The 16,306-nt window shown below is 39.6% G+C and overlaps 1 protein-coding gene across 5 annotated transcripts in view; it reads right to left on the bottom strand.

The window, feature by feature from the left end:
* Positions 1 to 16,306, bottom strand: part of FBXW7 (F-box and WD repeat domain containing 7) — a 119,704-nt gene that overhangs the window by 35,701 nt on the left and 67,697 nt on the right. Inside the window, exon 1 of one of the 5 annotated variants that reach the window (XM_053403099.1) lies at positions 2,093 to 2,625. The exons of the other annotated variants lie outside the window; for them this stretch is intronic. Within the exon in view, the coding sequence (XP_053259074.1) occupies positions 2,093 to 2,374 (282 nt within the window). The 5' untranslated portion in view covers positions 2,375 to 2,625. Of the gene's footprint in view, positions 1 to 2,092; positions 2,626 to 16,306 lie in introns of those variants that run through there. 5 annotated transcript variants of the gene reach the window in all.

Raw genomic sequence — 16,306 nt, 5'->3', positions numbered from 1 at the left:
AAACTGAATGAAATATTCTCTGATAAACACTTAAAAACACAGATCAGAAACATTTTACGAATGTGAAAAAGCACATGAAACTACCTCCCTTTGGGCAGTTCCTTACATTTTTACCACTAGTGTCATTAGGATGGCCTTAGGACAAGTAGCTTTGTGCAATAGGGCAAGATAACCGTGTGTGTGTGTGTGTGTGCGTGCGCGCGCGCGCAGTGTTGCATTGTCAACCACAGAGAAGTTTATCAAAAGTTACCAACACTTATATATCAAGTAATCTTTTAACTGCAAACGTTTAGACTGGAAACTGAAAGAAGCCTACAAAAACATATGCAAAGTGGAATACATCCAAAAGCAAACTTTTTAGGTTTAACAAGATGCAGTAGGAGCAATTCGACACCTATCCTGGCTAAACAATATGGAATATACATGTGCTTTTCCAGGTTTATATCTGGTTGTTTTTCTTAATATGGTAGCGATTTAAAATGACTGGTTTCATACCAGTTGTTGGCAGCTAAAATCAAATATACACTACCATGCAAATGCAGATTTTCCCATTCCCATTTTTTAAAAAACATGGACATTCACTATGTATTGTGGCTGTCTGCTGACACCGAAGATACATTAGAATCATTCAAGATACTAAAGTGCATTCTCACTAGGGAAATAAGCATTCTCTTACGCTTATGAATTGTGTTTTATTTTTAAACAAGGTTTCCATTTAAATTGTGATGCTTATCTTTTTCACTTGAGCAATAATGGAAACACTCCTCTTGTGCTCAGCCTTATTTGTGAGCCTGTGCCTCACATGGGACAATACACAGCATGCACCACACAGAACCAAAAAGCCTTCTCCACCAGCAACCTTTTTTCAGAGCAAGGCTGAGGATAATGGAGACCATATTTTCATCCATGTACAGGAGCATGTCTGAAGACCCTTGGAAAACACTTCCCATATTTAGAAAAATACATCGATTTATTGCAGAGCACCCTTTTGCTATAACCAAATTGCAGCTTCAGAAATGGGGGTTCAGATACTAGATGCTTTTAACCTCCATTAAAAATTAAACTGATTCTCCCCTAGGGGATATCATGATATTCTAGCAGTAATATTTCTTGTTTCCGAGTATGAAATGATTTATTCAGCAAACAAATCTTAGGAATATGAATTATAACACTAACTCCTACTCTGAACACAACTTCATTTTCTCAAAAGCATGGGATACATTCTAAACAACAGGCAGTTGTCCAAGGATGCAACGAAACTCCTGTTTTCTTAATATTTGTAGGAAACTTTTTCCACCCCTTTTAAGCTCCAACTGTTTTAGGTTCTGGGAAACCTGCAAAAGCTTAGCACTTGGCACTCTATGAAATACTCTTAATAAAATTACCACTTAGGCTAAAAAGAAGTTTATGCCCATTAGAAGTATCTAGTGTAAACAATTGCATTTTGCAGGGATTTCTGGTAAATTCAAAAACTTGCTCCACAAGTACCTGAGGAAACACACAATCTTGTAGAAAATTATGGTTGGTTGTTTTTTTTAAATAACAGATCCTGCAGACTCTATTCTGCATTGCTCTTGGGAATACACTGTATCTCTGAAACATTTCACAGCATGCTCAAAATGTCTCTTTGATATAAGCAATTACATGTTAACATCAGTACTATTTGCATCCAAAGCTACAAAATGAACATGAAATACTGAGTGAAAGTAGAAAGGGGTCTCTTTTTTTTTTTCAAGGGAGGGGGAAAAAACAGGCTAAAGTGCTGAGCTGAAGAGCCAGTTCAGTCCAAGGTAAATAGTCTGATCTTTCTTTGGTTTCCCATGCAGACTCCTAAAATAAAAGGATTTCGCATCTCATTGAGCCCTTTCATTATTTGCCTTTATTCAGCGTATAGCATGTTAAGCATCCAGGCACCACCAAAGGAGGGGGGGAATACAGAGAGATACCGCAGCCATCTCTGATGATACAGATTTTTCTTTCCTCAACAGACACACACACACAGAGGCACATACACACACAGGCACACAGGCACACGCACACATCTATATAGATACATATAGGAAGGGGGACACACACCATACCGGTTACTTACTTTGTAAAAAATCATTTTTAAAGTGCCGTAGAACCCCATGTTTTCGGTATTTTTCCCCTTCAGCGGTTCCGTGCCCCCGTGTGTCCGGCTGCTTGGTAGCCTCTGACAATATAAACCTTTTTCAGGTAGATATGTCACAGACTCTAATGTGGACATGCTCGGGCACGTCGGAGAAGGAAGATCAGGCAGCAGAAGCAGCAGCAGCAGCAGCAGCAGCAAGCAAACTCCACCGTGAATGCGAGGAACGAAGCTCGATATCAAAAACCTCCTCCCGGCACACATACATACGTACAGCTTGTCTGAGGAGAACTTAAGGGAATAATGAGTGAGGGGGGAAGATTATTGGAGGAGACTTTGCCCTGTCAAAGCCTTGACTGAACAGATTCCTCCCCAAGCGGCACAGAGATCAGATTACATCTTCCCTCACGCTGCGAATGGTGCAGTCCAAGCTTCAGCAATGCAGGCTGCACATCAATTATATGGTGCTCAGCTCCAAGGAGCCTGTGAGCACACAGCATGGGAAGGACTTCGGCAGGAAATTAAACCGTCCCCACGCCATCCTCACATTGGCCACTGGGCTCGAAGGAAAGGCTGAATATCTTTAACTATCTTCTCAAACCTGGCTAATTTATCTCCCCCCATTTTAAACAAACAGGAGAGCACTGGATAATTCACGATTACGAGCTGAAGCAAACAAGGCGATTTTCACTAATTACAGCTATACGGTGGCCCTCCGGCAAGCTGACTGGACCTTTATGCCATTGCATCTAATGGGTTCAAACACTGCTGCATAAAAATGCAGTTAATTTCAAATTAATTTGAGATAAGCATTTCCTTTGGCAAGCAGCCTACATTTCTCATTTGGGGGAGGGGAAATAGTAATGAATTTCATTGTTACGCTTAGCGCTCAATCCAATCATAATAAAATATGCAACTAGTTTGATTTAAATATTATTTCCTTCCTATTGTGGATTTTTTTTTTAAGTTGTGCTTACAAAATAACAGAACTGACGAGAAAACTCATGAGATCATCTTGTCCACCCCAAATGGAGGAAAGATCGGCACTACTGTTGTCTTACTACTCTTCCGTTACAACAAAAATCTGAAATAATTATTCAATGACACTCCCCTCCCAAACACAGTTGAAGCTACTGGAGAATCACCCTCCAAAGTGTTTTTGTTTTAAATAAACTTACCATAAATCTGTATTTCTGCTATTTAACTATACTATCTGTGGCCCTATTCTCAAACATATTTGAAAGCTTCTGTCATGACAGACCTTGAAGGTGTCTATTTCACAGAGCAGATTAATATGACCACTTGCACCATTAGGTGATTCCGCCCCCCCCCCATAGTCACTTCCTAGGGAGACCCCTACAGCCTTGCAAAAGGGTCCACATGCAATCAGCTATCACGTTGCTGAATGTACAAGAACCAAGTTTTAGCTGAACCCTTTCACAAGATCCAGGTCCAGCTGAATCCCTCTGTAGATTGTTGCAGGGGGCAGATTTGCATCACAGGGGGAGAAAAGCTACACCATGTCACAGTTCATATTCCAAATATATGAACGTAAAACATCAGATAGTGGAGCTATCACGTGTCTTGAACATGATACTTCTGCTACCCTTAATACACTGCAGTACGACATTTGCGTGGAAGTATGCTCGTATTTTCTCCAGATGGCATTTCTGCCATGAACACAGTGTTCCTTTCCCCCCTTCTATTATAATATGAAACATTTTTTTAAAGCTTCCACTTTTTAAAATGTTCCTACTTTTCCCCTACAATCTGATGTGTCTCTGACTGAAGTCTGGTTTGGGTATTTATTTTTGGCCTCAAAACTGTCTCCTGATTTTTAGGTTTTTTTTATTAAAAAAATCAGTCATGATATAGGTATGGTAAACTGCATTTTCTCCACAAGAAGCAGAATACTTCCTGAATGTTTATGTTGTGGACAAACCTTGTAATTTCTATACGGGCACGCTATCTTAAAAAAGTATTTTTGGACCAGAAGGCACATTTTGAATTTTAAGGAAGCATGATGGGCACCAGTCACAAAATGGTTGCCATGGCATAACACAGCATGCCTGTGGCATGCCGGGGGCATGGTGAAATTAGAGACAGTTCGGTCATTGATGCTTCCCACCCACCCAAGACAGCCAAAGGCTTACCATGGGAAGTCAGCTATGTGCTGAGTTTTCTCCACCTTCCCACCTCCCTCCAACATCACAAACATTGTCTAATAACAATGGAGCATTTCCCAACACCAGCAAAAATATACACAGTGATCACACCACTCTTTCTCCTGCGCACGCACAGCACACATACAGGCCACATGTGCATCTCTCTCAACTCACTCATGCACACACATTCCTCATATACATCTCTCCCTCTCTCACACAGACCACAGATACACACAGACCACATACACATCTCCACCCCTACTCCTCCCGCTCACAGACCATACATGCATGTGCTCCTCCTCCTTCCCTCTCTCTTACACATGCCCACAAATCACATGCACCTATCTACTAAGTGCATCTGTCTGTCTGTGTGTGTGTGTGTGTGTGTGTCTGTCTCTCAAATACATGGGTGTCCGCCGGAATTTTCCCTCTAACTTCCTCACAAGAAATGAGAAGAATGGTGTCTGCATGTTTTGCTTCAAGTTCTAAAACATGTCAGGTTCCAAAATGCTAAAAGCTTCAGAAAAAAAAGAAAAGGAAAGGAAAGGAAAGGAAAGGAAAGGAAAGGAAAGAAAGCTGGGTATTATGGTTCTTCTTAGGCCTATTACTGGTTAACAAGTTAGGACTGTTGGCTATTTTCCTGGTTTGTGAACTAATATGACGCTACAGTTCCCCAATTTGGACATAACAGGAAACTTAGGACCACCCAGGAGCTTTGTGTCAAAGCTGGCACACAATGGATGAGTGCTCAGCCCCCGATGCTCGTTCCTGGCTTCATAAACCAGAGTTTACAAAGCCTGGAATGAGAGTCCAAACCAGATATTACATCTTATCTGAATACGCTGTTCCTGTGCCCAATTTTCTTCTGTGAGAAATTCTAAAAAAATAGTCATTATTCAGAGAAAGGTTAAGGAAATATCTGCTACTCAAAGAGCATTAGTAAAGTTAAGCTTCTACTACAGTGGGTATAAAAGCATAAATCCTAGGGTATGATCTGAGGGTACATGAGGGACACCAATTGGCTGAAGAAGCTAAAGCAAGACTGGGACAAGTCAGTGCCTGGATGGATGACCATGTGGAAACCACATGTACACAATCTTGGTTCCATTATGGAAGAAAGGCAGGATATAAAATAAATAAATGCAGTAAGTAAAAGAGGAAGACATTATCCCCATTTTACAGAGGGAACTGATGTGTTTGCATTACATGACTGTCAAAATGCTTGTCTTGTCACAAACGAAAAAAAGTAAATCAAGCATGAACAGGAATCCGGTGTTTGTGTGTAAGAGAACCAAAATACAGAGAAGACAGTGTGTATGTTAGAGAAGACAGTAAGCTCCCCCAAGCTGCAGTCTAAGTAACTGCAGATTATTTATGCCTATACAATTATTTCCCTACTGGCCTTACAAAGACAACTTATTAAACTTTTAGCAGGCAAGTTTGTTAGCAAGTTATAGATTAAAAACCAAAATTACTAGTTTTTATGCTTTAGGTTTTCTTAGCCCAGTTAAGTAACAACTGAATTCCTGAAATCTGTACTGTTCATCATTAGCAAAACAGGTTATTTTAAAGGGGATTATAAGATCCAAGGGCCAATGCCACAACTAGACATCTGTTCTAATCTTGAGCCTATATAATGTACGCCATTTCTTCATCACCATTCTTGATGAAATGGAGACTCTATAGAACATACATGCAGCCCTGTGAATTTGTTATAGATACTCATTTCTTAAAGTCTTTTTTTTGGGGGGGTGGCAGAAAGGACCCAGTTGTGGTTAATGGATATGCCTGCTGTCAAAATTCAGATGCTAAATATCAGTTCTGAAAATGAACTGTGAAAAGTGTATAAAACTGTTAACTCACTATACGATTGTGGTAAAAAGAAAAAGAAAAAAGGAAGGCTAGAGAATAGCAGAAATCTAAATTCTGGTTTCCCTGAGATCTTCCATTAATATCTGGAACATCAGGAGCAGCATTCTGTTGCAGAATAAGGTTCTTGCATACCAATCCTAAAATTAGTAGCAGCAAAACTCTAAGCAAATATGATGCAATGATATAGGTTGTAGTGCTGAACTGCTGAGGTAGCTGTGGGCCCTTTACTAATCACTTCTTCGCTAATAAAATTTTCTACAGCTCAGTATGGTATATTTTTCTCTGGTTCTTCATTACACAATATCTAGTCATCTTCTAACCACATAACAGCTACAATTTCACAATGATATTTCTACTTCTCTATTAAGTTTCATTCCTTACGCATTTCACAGCAGAGAGCATGCGAGAACTGAGCTTCTGTCCAGCTCTTTTTCTTCTTATCCTTTCTTTCTTATAACCCATCTTGTATGAAGGGAAAATGTAACACATTCACAGCTTATCTTACATTATTTAATATCTATGGGAAAAGGAGAATCAGATATAGAAAATATTTTTTCACCTAAACTACCAGGGTCAAGCTCAGCCACGGACACTACTGCATTACTATAAAATAATGAATATATAAAAGAATTAGGATGTGTAACACTTGCTTCAACTATCCCTATATGTTTAGGAATAAATATACAAATCCTAGTTGCATGATCAGTTAAAACATTTTACTTGGCCAGGAAGAATACTAAATACCTTAAATTTCACTATTTTCATTTTTATATTAGGTGATAGTCAACTCTTACTTACTCAGGTTGCCTAAGTCCATTTATTTCAAGAGATTTACTTTGAGCAAAACTCTGTAGAATACCCAAGGGCTTGCAACCTTGTAAACGTCAGGAAAGATTCCAGAAAAAAACTCCAAGTATTCTTGTACCAAAACAGAATAGCAGATTATTATGGCAAAAACTTTTTGTAGATTCCTATTCCCCAGATGCAGCAAGTGTTATCCTGTATTGATATTTATTACTTTTATATATCAGAGAGAGTTCAAGGCAGTCTACATAAACCTTGCCATTTTATCTCCATTTTATCTTCAGAACAAGTCTGTGGGGTAGGTTAGGCTGTAAGAGAGAGGCTGGGCCAAGCTTATCAGTGAGCTTCAGAGCTGAGATAGGACTTGAACCTGGTCTCCCCAATCCTAGTCTAACCACTGCATCACACAAGTGCAGCCCTCTTCAGGACTCCTGAAACCTATATATGAAATGCTGCAAGCACAACCACTTCCCTCTTTGGTGGATCATGCACTTCTCCCCACGATCAAGACCCCCATGCAACCAGAGGCCCAACTGTCGGAAGGACTGTGAACAGATTTATCCTAACATGGTTACAATCCCCTTACAGACTTTTCTGCTCAACACAGGAAGGTCAGGGTGAAGGACAAGGAGCAGTCCTACACTCCCTTTAGTTTCCTCTTAAAGTGTTCAGTAAAAGCAGTGTGTGTGATGGAGGGTGGAGAGAGAGAGAAACAGAGAGAGAGAGAGAGAGAGAGAGAGAGAGAGAGAGAGAGAGAGAGAGTATAAATGAATATATGCAAACACTAGGAGCCAAATAACTAGAAATACAAGGGGTTAGTGGTGACAATTCTATGTAAAACTTAAAATGTCTACAAGGTAAGCATTGTGGTCATTCACAGCAGCAATGATTGCAGCTAGCACAATAATCCAACATAGTTTCAGTGGGTCGAACATGAGATTCTTAATCTCAGGATCATGGGTTCAAGCCCCACATGAGCAAGGCAAAAGATTCCTGCATTGCAGAGGGTTGGGCTATATGCCCTTCATGGTCCCTTCGTTGTCCAGGGCTTTGTAAAGTAATATAAAAATTTTCACCAATGCCAAGAGAATAGTATCATACACTACTAATAAGCACAATTATCACTGATGCTTTAGCGTAAGCAGCAGTAATTCCTACAGGCGTAGAATATTCAGTACCATAGGGTAGGAGAAAATGACTACATCTTTACACAAAACAAAGAAGACTAAAGTGCTACTCCCTTTCTGCTGATGGTACTTTGATTATGTAAGTGGGATCAGACGACCCAGTGACAACTGGGAATACCACTTGGTCAAAACACACAGCAGTGAAGCTCAAGAGAGCACTTTGCATTTCAGACTCCCTTAATATTACACTGTGGGTTGCCAGTGGAAGGATAAAAAGTCACAAATACTCAATTTCGAAGCTTTGCCCTGAAAATCCGTAGCGGTCTGAACCAATTACAAATATTCCATGCTTTAGGAAAACAGGCCAATTCCCCTATTTACACAAATAGGCTATTTGTACTTGAATGCAGATGACTCCCTTTTTACTTTAAAAAACAAACAAAGATTTTCTTCCCCTGAAAGAAGTTGTAGATATTTGTTCCATACTGAAACAGGTAGTCTAGTTTAGCTGTTTCCCTGCCTGCCCACCCGCCCCATTTAATGATGAGCCCACTACAGTAATTTCCCCGCTTAAGGGGAAAAGAACAAGTCCGTTCTAGAAGGGAACATGCTTGCACACTGGAGTGGTACAACAGGGAACTGCTCAGTTTCTCAATAATTCATTGAAAAGGTTACCAGATGTGCATGCCTGCACTGAGGGAGGGAGCAACTGCGTCACTCATCACGAGAACTGGAATTGTCACAGACACTATCCGGTAAGGGACACATATTCCATGCAGTATTCATTATAGTAACGGATGTGGTAGTACAGAGTAGTACTGTATTTCCCAAGCAACATCACTGCTGTTTGCAGGAAAACGCTCCGGTCGAGTCATCAGAGTAACAGGCACTCCGAGTTATGCTAGGTCCACACCATTAAAAAGGTTTATGGGCCAACACCATCACTTTTAATTGGGGCTGGAAGCTATTGGGAAGCAGCTTGCAGATACTTGAGTGAACAAGCTCCTACTTCCCCCATTTTCATCAGGTGTTGTGGAGACATGCTTTATTTATTTATTTTTATTTCCACGGCGGCCCCATGATAGACTACATTGCTGAAATTAACCGGGGAAGTTACCTCAGAATAAATGGTGCTTGTCAGAGACCTGCACTCTGGTAAACAAAACAGTTGATGGATAAAGTAGAACGAAGCTGGCAGAAAAGCACTTCTGGCGAAAGCTGGTGCACAAGATTATAAACAGTGGATCCAGGATTATTCCCAAACTGCAAATTCCCAAATCTGCTAGGGTTGTGGAAACGCTATAAACGAACAGTCATTCAACTTTATAACAACTTTATTTCCATTCTGTCTTGATTCACACTTGATCTCATTCTGAAGCACCTACACTGCATCGAGCTCTTGGAGAAATTGCAGGACAACAATTCGTAAGTCAGTAGGGAGGCAAGCAATTTCGGGAACTTATATTCAGGTGGTATGAATAAATCAAAAAAGCTCGTCCCATATGGTTGAGAGGCCAGACACCGGGTTTATAGTTGCAGATGTAGAAAAGGCTTTTCAGCATATGTCACATATAATGTCTAAATTGGGGGGGGGGGGGCTCTCCATGTTTTAAAACTCTAGTAATGAGTTTCCTTAACTTTGATGAATGCTTTGCTAACTCCAATGAGAGATCACAAAGAATGCTTGGAGGAAGACTGCTGAGATCATGTGAAGGCGCCAAATTGTGAGCATATCTTTCTAAATAAGGTCAAGCTTCCTACCACCCTGGCCCCGCAACACACACATTGTTGAGGAAAATAGTATTATAGTATTATAGCACTCAAAGTCTGCTGCAGTGATCGAGAGCTTCACAGATTCATCTTGCACCAACTGAAGAGTACTAAATGGGTTTGTAGGAGCCGTACTCCAAAGTGCATGTTTGGAAGTGTATGCTTCCAAACTAACTAGAGTTTTCCATTATGTCCAAACTGTGGAGAGCTCTAAGAATCACGATTCAATCCTTTCCTCTTTGAACTAACCACTGGACCTCCCCAGTGTTAGGTTATAATGGGAAACTATGATTACTTTAAAAGAGGAAGCAGGGATGGAGAGGGGAAGGAGACAAGTCTGAGGCTCATTCTTACAACACTAAACCACAGCTTTTGTGCTCTATCTAAAACAGCCCATGTGGGGAGGTAATCGAACTATCGTATTTGTGAAGCAGTTACTCTGGTGTTCAAAATGCCTTGGGAATAAAGTAAAATTTGTAATATTCCCCCTTCCCCTGCAATTGTAACTTATAAAGCTTGACATAATGAATCAATACCAAAAGAAGAAGAAGAAAAGGTCTGGGAAAGACAGTTTCCTCTAAATATATTTCTTCCCATAATTGCTTTTAAATGGGAACTGGATCATCTTTCTACACAGTTGCACTACAAAATCTGCATCTGTGTGCTGAAAATACAAGCCAATAATGAAATGCAGGACTAAGCACCAAGTATATGATAATGTCATATTACTACACAGTGTAAAAATTAAAGTTATTGGTTACGTGGGCATTTTAATATATGCAATTATAATGCCTTGGAAGTATTCCATAAAATATGGTGCCCAGCTCTTCCCAACTCTATACTGAAGTTGTGAACATCTACCAGCAACGTACCTAGCTGAGATATGTCTAATTATAGTATTTCCTTTTGTACTCAGAAAATACATGCAGACAAGAATGGAGACAATTCTCTTCACTGTCACACCCATCGTCTGTCTTGAATTATTGCCATGACAACTTTCTTCTGTCTGCAAAAATTAAGACGCAACCTACCCTGGAGTTTTGTATCTTGTCCAACCAATTGGAGACATCACCAACTCTGTACACATCAGAAAGGAATTTCTAGAATGCTGGAGGTCACATTAAGTTCTTTCAAGTTTCCCTAACCCATTGTCATTCAGTGTCTGCTATATAATTTTGTATGGACAGAGGCTACAATTGGAGTTATCAAGCAAGCAAATTTGTTCAAACCAAATGAAAAGCATTTCTATAGCATGAGTCCCTAAGGTTCAAAGCCAATTTTCTTTTCTTTTTTTCATGTGGAGAGGGTTGCCTATTATTAGGGATATTTCAGTCCTCCGTGCGTGTACAAATTAATGACATTCTGCTTTGCATTTGACAGAAACTGAGATTTAAAACTAGTCTACAGCTTTCTTCTTACAATAAGTTAATGAAATGGAAGGATAACAACAAGATTAACTAAGGGTAATGACTTGGAATGACTGAAGAAAAGTATCTGCCTCGTCACTTTTCTGCTTCTGTAATAAAGACACTTCGGTAACAATGTATTCTTTTCTCTAAATGAAAGCAAACATCAACTAAATAAAGGTTAGCTTCCCATAAACAAGAACACTACATATTATTTAACCAACTTATCAATACCTTTGTTTGGTTGTCTGATGAAAGCTACAGAACTCATGTCTTATTGATTGTGGGACAAAAAGTAATTCAAATTATTTGAAAACCCATGTTCTTTTTTTCCTCAGTGACACAATACAGCAAATTACAGATCACAACATATTTTGGTTGCTTCCTGGTTTACAGTTCTATTTTTGCACAACCAGAAATATGTGGCCCAACAAATCTACAAAGCCTTTGTATGAGCTAAATTTTACTTATGCACATATTTTTGGACTGAATGGCCCAATGAATAATGACACTACAGAGAAATATTCACTGCTTCAGAAGCCTGGGAGTCTCTTTAGTGGTTTAACATGATACAAACAGTTCTTCTGATGGCATAAATAAGATTTTGCTTTCTGGTGCTCAAATCCCCACTCAGCCATGAAGATTGCTGGGTGATCATGGGAAAGTCACCATCTTCAGCCTCACCTACCTTGCAGGGATGTTGTGCGAATAAATTGAGAGGGGAAGAGATCCATGTACGTCATCTTGAGTTTCTTGGAGGGAAGGTGGGATATAAATGTAACAGTAATGATAATACTGTAATAATAGGAGCTTCTCACTCTCAACTCAAGGGCTGAAATCAAATGAATACTTCCCTTAACCTTTTTTGCTTTGTCTCGTAGCTTTCAACAGTTGATGTGAGACACACATGCATGCACAAAATGGATGCAGGTTCCTAAAAGCATTGTTTAAGATGGATTACAGAAGGTATACCTTTGCTGCCACCATCATGTGTTCAAACAGAAGATGAGAAGACCAGTTTGTACTCTGCAGAGGACCTGAACACATACCTTCCCTTCAAAAAGTAGGCTGGTCTGTTTTTTAGGGGGTGGGGTGGGGTGGTGAGGGTAGTGGTGGGAGCAGAGACAATTTGTGGAACATGACCTTTGATATTTCATTCCCCCAATTCAGCTTGAACATATATGCAGGAAAGCAGACAAAAATGGATAGTAACCTCAATGTTTGTAATGGCAAATGCTTAGACATGAATACAGTCGACTCAAAACTTACACACATTTAACTTGCACATTTAACTTGTGCAACCCTTAGTCAATAAATACTTTCTAAAAATGAATTCAAGCAAGGCATCTGAAAATAGTTTGCACCTATGCACCTTATGTTTCTCACTGCTGCCCTTAAAGTGACGCTAAAAAGCAGGAGGATTTCACTTGTGTTTTCAATTAACCATGGCTATCATTAAGTCTGAGCCCAAACAGTGGCGTAGCGTGGGTTGTCAGCACCCGGGGCAAGGCAAGTAATTTGCGCCCCCTAACCCGTGGATTTTAGCAGGGGGCAGAGAGCTGCGAGTGCGAGCGTGCGCCCCCCAGATGTTGCGACCGGTGCGACCGGCCCCCCCTGTACCCCCCACGCTACGCCACTGAACCCAAAAAACCTAAAATTGTGGTCAACCTTAAGTCAGAATCATAAATCAGCAATGCTGTAGATCAATTATTCTTCCGTGTTTCTGAGGGTATGAGGGATGTATAGTTGTTGTTGTTTAGTTTTGATACAACTTTTGCTACTAGGTGAAGTTGCTTTGGTTGCAGCTTTTATTTATTAATAGTTGTATTTATTGTGTTTTGATGTTTTCTTCTATTGTTTTGTACATGGCCTATATGTTTTGTGAACAACAAATTTAATAAATAATAACCCTAGACCTTCCAAATGTTGTTGGAATCCCAACAACTATCACCCCTAGCAAGCAGGCCAAAGATCAGTGGTCAGGGATATGGGAATTATAGTCATAACTTCTGGAGCACCACAGATTCCCCAACCCGGTCATAAAGCAAGATTTTGAAGCTGACTTGTTTCCCTAAACCAATGTTAAGATTAACCACAGTTTGTCACAGGTTTCTAAATAATGATAAACTGCAGTTACTTAAAACAAAACTAAGAGCTTCTGATTTCCTCCTTGATGATGTGCTGAAAGATGAGAGGACGGGGAGCTTTTTCACCAAATCTTTACCATAGCTTACATGGTTATATGTGAAAGAGGCCACAGCTGCAAGGATGCATAAAAAAGCTTGCCAAATCTCCTGCAGCTTTGGTAAATGAGGCCATTGCATCTTGTGCTACAAATCAGATGCAATACTAGGATTGTGGTGATGAGACTGAAGTGCTTTTAGAATGGTATATATCTGCATGAACCATAGCCAGCCAAATTCTACCTCTGCCCTGCTTTATTAATGCAAAAGACCAGATAACAATGTATTTAAAGACAACAAGATTATAAGGGATTCACTTAACTCGTGTAACGCTTCCTGTTGAAAATGTGAGAAAGTTGAGGAGCACTAAATGTAGTGCTTAGTCATTGCTTGCATCTTTTAACCTTCCACCTTCCAACCTTCCATATCACTTATAAGTCAAATATGATCAGTACAATGATTAATGTTATTAATCTAAATAATCATTTCATTTATATCAGTCTGGAAAGTTTTTTGTGGGGGGATGTTTCTAAAGGATGTCTGCTGACTGCAATTAGGCAACGTGAGATACTTGAATGACTATGATAAATACAGACAGAGAGTCTTATGGAGTCAGATAAAACTGTAATAAAACTGTTATAATCTGAATGTGGGGGTAAAGAATGGTATTGAGAAAGATAATGCAAATAATATTTGTTTGGGAAGAAATGACATAGCTATCAATAACATTGTTTCCACGTATTTGGTATCATTTATGAAAGTGGCTTGTGTAAATCAGAGGAGGGGAATCTGTGGTCCTCAACTGCCATCAGCCCCAGTTAGCACGGCCAATACTCAGGGACGACAGAAATTAAAGGGCCAAAGGTTCCCTGCCCCGTCATAAATAAACCTAAGTTAAAATCCAACTTCAACCTGAAACACTGTCCCTAAATGTACATACCAATGGATGAGTGAGACTTTTGGCCTAATATGATCTACTCTGACAAAAAAATGGTTCTCTAGTCCTGCTATGTGAAATCCCTTGGATGGAAATGCTTGGGAATGAAGCACAGCCCTTTTACATGCAAGGCATATACATTTCCATTGACCTGTGGGCTCCTTCCCAAATTTACTGCTATCGCTTACCTATTAAAATATTTATACCTTGCCTCTCAATGGTATGATAAAAATTAATTGATGTTGAAAGAGTAAAACCATTAAATGGAAAAAGTATAATAGAGGCAGGAGGAATAACAGTTATGTAAACAAGCCATTTGTCACTTTCATGTGCTGGGTTAATTAATATTCTAAAAAGGGCTTCCAAAAGCTGAATACCTCTCAAGCTCTGAATTCATAGGGCTGACCTTAAGACTTTCTCAGAATGATTTTTAATGCAGTCTGTTATCAGCAAAACCCGTTGAAAACACATGCCCCATCTGCCAGTACCCCACTTGCAAAAGAACTTCTTATACTTGCAGACAGTGCAGCTTCTGCCTGCTTCCCTCTCTCTTCTAAATACCAGCTGTATGATAATGAGCGCAAACAGCTGAAAAATACTGCACAGTAACAAAGCTGGTACGAAATGGGCAGAACAACGCTCCCACTCAAAGAAGCAGTTGCAGCATGAACTTTGCAGATTAGCCATTGAACAGAGGTGGGGGAGGTTTGGAAAAAAGAAAAGAAGGGCCTGTACAGATAGCGAGAGAATGGAGAGAAAGGAAAGGGGGGGGGGACTCAAGAAGGGGCACAAGCATCTAATGAAAAGCCTAAATTCTAAAGCACTTTTGTTAAACTGCATGAACCAATTCTTCACATTTTCTACAGCTTATTCCTGATGCACTAATGATATGCCAAGTGCCATTCTGATCATTTGCAAGTTCAGTGTGTTTCCAAAAAGACACCAACTTGTTAATGAAAGTTTGCTATTCATTAACAAACCACTCCATCAGCTACAGGGGGCTATGAGAAGGGAAACACATATGAATTCGCACACATTATTTCTCTTATTTAAAAGTTTGCCACTTCATTGAGGGCTGAACAGCAATTATAATCTTCTAATGTTAACTTTTTAAAATAGTTTAAAGAGCCCTTCGTATAGTAAAAGGTTTGCTAAAACAGCTGTATCCTTTCCAAACTGTGATCCCGCTGTAATGACTTTTCAAAACCATGCATAATTGCAGGTAACTTGGTTGGTCAACTAGAAATCCAAAAAGTTTGTTACACAGTAGCTACAATTTAGTGCCAAGTAAACCAAATCCTACATTGTGTGTAATTTATATGCAACACTAGCTTAAGTTGCATATTTATACCATTTTTCTCTTAGTCATGGGGTGGCAAACTACGTAAGTCACTGAATCCTTCCCCCGCTATCCACAGGGTAGCCATAATCGTCATGCTCTACTTGTGAATTTTTGAGAGGCCAGTGTTAGAAACAGAATACTGGATTAGATGCAAATTGGACTGATCCAACAAGACAATTGTTTTCTGTCTGCATGTTGCAAGCCCAGAAATCTGAGAATGGACTAAATAGTTTCTGAAGGGCATATGGTTTATAAAAAATATATTCCTCTTATTGCATCATTTAGCTATGCATTCGCTAGTGAAGCATACATCAGGCAAGGTATTAGTAAAATTTCAAAATGAGTAAAATTTCAAAATGTTAGCTATTTTAACCTATTTCTATATTGCTTTTCTAGGCAAAGCCCATCCAAAGCAGGTTACAAAATTCCAAATTACAATGATAAAATCATCTGTATTAGAAAACTGGAGCTATTTTCCCATCTCAAATATTTCCAACTAAATTATACTCCAAATAGTGTCTCTAGTGCTCCTAAGTTCATCTGATCCCTGCCAAATTTAAACCACACTGCAAAGGAACAATCGGGAACAC

The sequence above is a fragment of the Podarcis raffonei genome, chromosome 9, assembly GCF_027172205.1.
Source record: "Podarcis raffonei isolate rPodRaf1 chromosome 9, rPodRaf1.pri, whole genome shotgun sequence".
NCBI lineage: Eukaryota > Metazoa > Chordata > Lepidosauria > Squamata > Lacertidae > Podarcis > Podarcis raffonei.
This window is presented reverse-complemented; position numbering and strand designations above follow the sequence as displayed.